General features: G+C 38.9%; 1 protein-coding gene across 1 annotated transcript in view; it reads left to right on the forward strand.

The window, feature by feature from the left end:
* Positions 1–5,435, forward strand: part of abhd3 (abhydrolase domain containing 3, phospholipase) — a 16,315-nt gene extending 10,880 nt beyond the window's left edge. The window contains exons 5-9 of the mRNA XM_015034540.1: positions 1,822–1,934; positions 2,133–2,306; positions 3,670–3,718; positions 3,804–3,969; positions 4,177–5,435. Coding sequence (XP_014890026.1) covers positions 1,822–1,934; positions 2,133–2,306; positions 3,670–3,718; positions 3,804–3,969; positions 4,177–4,358 — 684 coding nt within the window. The 3' untranslated portion in view covers positions 4,359–5,435. The remainder of the gene's footprint in view (positions 1–1,821; positions 1,935–2,132; positions 2,307–3,669; positions 3,719–3,803; positions 3,970–4,176) is intronic.

Below are 5,435 nucleotides of genomic sequence, written 5' to 3' on the forward strand. Positions count from 1 at the left end.
ATTTTTTTCAATTTAAAATAAATTAAAAGCATCCCCCCCCCCCCCCGCACCAAATCTATACTCCTTTTACATTGTTCCAATAATTCCTTATCAGAAGCAACTGTATGCTGTAGAATCCTTCTTCCACCCTGACAGAAATGATTCAAATCTATCTGCAATTGTCCAGAGCTATTCTGGGCAGTTTATTACCATAACTGCACACACTGCATGTATTTGATTGTTCTTGGGTTATTTAATCAGTTCCTCACCATTTGAAGAGTTAACAAGAGAAATAGTAGAGGAGGAAAAGCCACAGGTTTCTCCTTGAATTCTAATTGTGGAGGCCTTAAAAAGCTTAACAGCATCCTGGGAAAGTGTCCTTGTTAAATGGATTCTGTCAGCCAACTGGCTGGTTTTAAATATTAAGTAACCAGCTCTCACTGATAGCACTGTTTAGGGGGTGGGGGGCTGAACTGCTTTTTTTTTTCAGGGGAGAACACAGTTATTCTTATATAATTTTCAACTAAATGATAATGGCTGAAATTTGTTCATATTGATGATAAAAGAGATTTAAAAGCTAAAAACATATAACCTGCTTACTTACACATAGTTGAAAATCAGCTTTCAGTTTTGGGTCTGCTTTGAGATGTGCAACATGCTGAGAAAAACATAAACACAAGGAAATGTCTTCACGTGTTTCTAGACATATTTCAGTTTAGTTTAGTCATTTTGTGAATCTTTCCTTTAGAGGATTTGATTGAGCAACAAAAAGAACTGGACATGCAACAAGCAAAATTTGAAAGGCTAAAGGAAAAAAAAAAAAAATCTGTTTTTTTTTTTGTTTTTTTTAAGCTTTGCCAGCACATGTCTGAGGTTGGATATTAAAAATTGAGAGACACAAATGCCTTTTCACATGATAAATATTAAACTAGCTGTTTCTCTTACCTCTGAATCTCTCATAGTATATCTACAGTGTAACATATTCATGCACAGCTAAGTAAAAGTGCTTGTACTTGCAACTGACGAGTTCGGATTTCTTTTTCCTCATCTCAGTTGATGCTGTTTGAAAAACAGAGCGCGTTATGCGATGCTTTCAAACGAGGAAAGCTGCTGAGGTTCTAATCAGACTTGAACATTTGTTTACCCTGTGGCTTGGAGCGCATGCAACTTGCCAGCAGCCATTAAGGTCAGCATGACATGACTTTTAGCTATTTTAATGGGGCAATTGAAGCTGAGGGCAGTCAGTGAATATTTGAGTGTCAAACAAACAAGAAATAAAAGAACAGGAGCAGCTCTTAAAAATAGATCCCTTATCTACCTTACAGCTCTAATGAGTGAACAGGTCCAACCGCTATAAAACACTAAAGTGTTCAATTGGAAAATATCCTGTTGTGTTTGTACTGCTCTGCTTGTTTACAACGGTTTAATGCCCAATGAAAGAAAAGTCCAAAAAGATTATCTATTAGTTGTCATGAGTCAGTACTTTGTAGAACCGCACTTAGCTGCAATCACAACTATAAGTCTTTTAGGAAATGTCTCCACCAGTCCCACACACATCTAGAGAGAACATTTTAGGCCAATTCTTCTCAGGAAATATTGGACAGCAAAGATCTCTGAATATATTGACATAGGCCCTTGTTTCTCTGGCTGTATGTCTGGGGTCCTTGCCCTGCCTAAATATGAAGTTCTGCTCCAATTTCAAGTCATGAAACAGCCTCTTACCAGCTTTATTGGAATATTGCCTTTTGTTTTGCTCCATCCTTCTTCCTTAGATCTCCGTAACGTTTGTCCTGCAGATAGAGAAGCAGACCTTTGACTCGGTTACCTTCCTGTCCATTCCAGACCCCGAGGACCTACTGCGCCGCTAACACAGAAGATCTGGAGACTGTTATTGATCACATCCAGAAAACCTATGAAGCGGCTCCAATGATGGCTGCTGGTGTATCCATGGGAGGGTAAAGAAACATTCGAGCGCCGGTAGACAGGAAAAAAAAAAACATTTCAGTGATGATTTTAGACACTTTAGTGCTTTAAATTGTTTGTCTCAGTGTTTAGTGCTGCGTGGCAACGCTAATCACTAATCCCATAAATTGAGGGGTTGCTTTGAAATAGAATCCCTGTTTTCCTTCAGATCTCACTCTTTCTGCTTCCAGGATGATGCTGGCCAACTACCTGGGTCGTAAGGGCCGGAAAACCTGCCTGAAAGGGGTCATAGTCTTCTCAGCAGGCTGGGACGTGTTTGAGTGCACCGCGTCACTGGAAAAACCCCTGGACCGTTTCCTCTTCAACTCCTACCTCACCAGCTGCCTACAAGCTTCTGTGCACAGGTCAGTTGGGGCCAGAGCAGGATTAACACAAGCCATTAACACACCGCAGAAATGCTGCTCCCAAAATACTCTCACAAACAAGCATTTTTAAATGTTTGGCTGCATAAAAAATATATTACATATTATACTAGCCTCTGAAGAACATTAACAGAACCTGCAAATCATTTACAGTCATGATTGTGACGTTGTTGTGAGTGGAATGAGTTGATGGTAAACAAGTTCATGAAAAAAAAATGATTAAACAAAAACTTACTTAAAATAACAAGAAGAACAAAGGGAGCAGGAACAAATGGTGACCAGGTGGATGAGTGAGTGGAGCTTTAAAAACAGAGAAGCTTGATCGCCAACAAGGAACAGGTGGCTGATCGCTAACAGGGTGCGGATGAGTGAGTGGACATCCAGTAGGTGGCGGTAATGCAACTAAATGTTGATTGCCGACTGCCATTAAGAAGAAGAAGATCTAATAGCTCTGAAGAATAACAGGAGCAAGGTTGATCCAGTCAAATAAGAATAACTAAGGCAAAGCAAACAAATTACATTACAACACAGAAAAAAGCAAAAACAGCCAAAAGTCTTGACAATAAACAACAAAAATGCAGAACTTTTCAGACTACACTGAGACATTTACCAGAAGGTTTACTGAATATTTTTCTGCAATTATTAAATCAGAAATCTGGAACAAAAAGTCAAAAGTTCTCTGAGATTAAGCTAAAAACAAGAAGCTAGTTATGGGAATAATATGTTTTAATTTCTGGACGTATGCTATTGTTTCACACTCACTGGACAAGAAATAATGTCAGGTTGGTCAGTAAAGATCAAATGGAGAGCAGGAAAAGTTACAGAAATTGCACATATCCTGCTGATTTTACATCCTGCTGATTTTAATGATTGCATGCAGAGAGGGAGAATGTAGGTGCCCAGCAGTCCCTGGTGGAGAGGTCACAGAGGAAAAACTGTGACTCCGAACATGTCAGAAATGTCTCCACAAACATCCTTTCTTTTCCATTTTAATCTCAGAGGACTTCTGAAATTTTATCACAAATTTCTGACAGAGTTTTGAGGGAGTTTTTTTTCTCCATAAATCCCCACTTAGTCCTCCTATATTTATGCTCAGAAATTTAATCAAAGAGATTTTGTCTTTGTTATCCCAATTTAAACATGTTCCAACATGAAGGAATTAAAAATGTTTTACATTAAAATATCTTAAACAATTATCAGACTTTCTGTCATTTTTCTCTGAAATATACCCCTTTCCTTTTGTCTTTGGTGTGAAATGAACTTAGAATGGTTTTGTAACTTCTAGATAAAAATCATATTAGCTCTGTAGAGGTAGGGTCAGTTTGACCAATGTTCCTCCCTGCAGACACAGACCAGTGCTTGAAAAGTGCTACGACATTGACCATGTCATGAAGGTAGGACCATGTCTGTCATGTTAAATCATGTGGAGCCATTTCTTAAACATAAGCCGGACTGAGTAGTTTTACCTGCTCTGTACAGGCAAAGACTATCCGAGAGTTTGATGAGAGGTTCACCTCCATCATGTTCGGATATCCTACTAATGACGACTACTACCGCGATGCCAGTCCTGTGCACAAGCTGAAATCTGTGCAGGTGCCAATGCTGTGTCTGAACGCTGCTGATGACGTCTTTTCTCCATCTCACGGTGAGCTACAGTAGTTTTCTTAATTGCACAATTACACATAAATAGCTTTGTGTTGGTGTAGGTGTGATATGCACCTGACGCTAGTATTGCCCCAACATCCCAGAAATGGCATTTATGCTAATCAGACTCACATGAACTGAAACTGGTAGACTCACATCATGCGAAACCACAGGAAAGAGGGCATTGAATCCATTGTTTTGTTTGCAGCCATTCCAGTGGAGGCGGTGAAGCAGAACCCTAACTTGGCCTTGCTTATAACCTGCCATGGAGGCCACATTGGCTTCCTGGAGGGTCTGTGGCCACGACAGAGCACTTACATGGACCGAGTCTTCAAGCAGTTCGCGAAGGCCGTCATTGAAGAAGGCGGCCGGCTTAAAGACCTCTCCTGATAAGACAACTTAGAGTGGTCCTCTCGTTTCATCGTCACCCATGTTTTTTTTTCACTACATTCCATCGTTTTCTTCTTCCATTTCCATCCTTTTTATTGTTCATTCCCAGCTCTCTATAATTCCTTCCTTCCTTAACACCAAATGTTATTCAACTTTATTGTTTTTAGCTTTCTTGCCTTGTCTTGATGCTATCTTTGCCTTACATTGATCCGTTCTATTCCTCCCACTGCCGCAGGCAAAAAAAAAAAAAACATCGTTCTTTCTTATTTAAAGGGCATATTATTAAATGCAGTTCTTATGTTGCGTTCAGATTCAGATCATTTTTACTCTCTAACCGTAAACTCAAAGATAGGCATAGCTGCTCATGTCAGTGCTGAAAGGTTTAATATTTCTCATATTGTTCAGCCTAAGAATTTGGTGGTAACCCCGTGCTATTTATCTTTTTTTCCCCCCATCAAGTTAACTCAAGTACTGTCTGACTTATGTAACCTTACGTAGTTTTTAGCACTTACATCAGTAGGATTGTAGCCCTCAGGGATTTCCTTTCTTTTTTCTCTCTTGTTCCTCTCTTTTCTTGTGAAATGTCACTTTTGTCAATGTGTTCTCCTTCATTTTGCGTCGTACTCCACCTTTTAAAAGTAGATGTTAATTAGCTGTTAACAAAACATAATGTTGTTTCTTTTGAGTTCTAACTGGACGCGTGAATTATGCTTGTATGCTTTCTTTTAGAGAGGTCAGAAAGTTGATTCCATGTCCTATTAAATGTGAAGCTGCTGTCAGGAGACATTTTGCTATAAGGAATGAAAGCAGAAAGAAGAAATCAAATATAGATGTACACACCTGTGAAATATTTGGTATCTTTAGATACATATATTTTGGCAGTGAAAGGGGGAGTATTTGAGTGATTCTAAATTTTGAAGACATAAACAGATTCTGTACATTTGCTTGGCCTTTTGTCTTATTGGTTTCAAGGATAAAATTATTAGGATTTATTGTTTTTAATTTATACAAGGATGCCTTTTTGGAGCCATTTCTGTATCTTGACTTGTTCTATTCCGTTCTCTTTTTTTTTTTTTT

Source organism: Poecilia latipinna, unplaced genomic scaffold, assembly GCF_001443285.1.
Source record: "Poecilia latipinna isolate Pla-1442-1.1 unplaced genomic scaffold, P_latipinna-1.0 Scaffold18, whole genome shotgun sequence".
Lineage (NCBI taxonomy): Eukaryota > Metazoa > Chordata > Actinopteri > Cyprinodontiformes > Poeciliidae > Poecilia > Poecilia latipinna.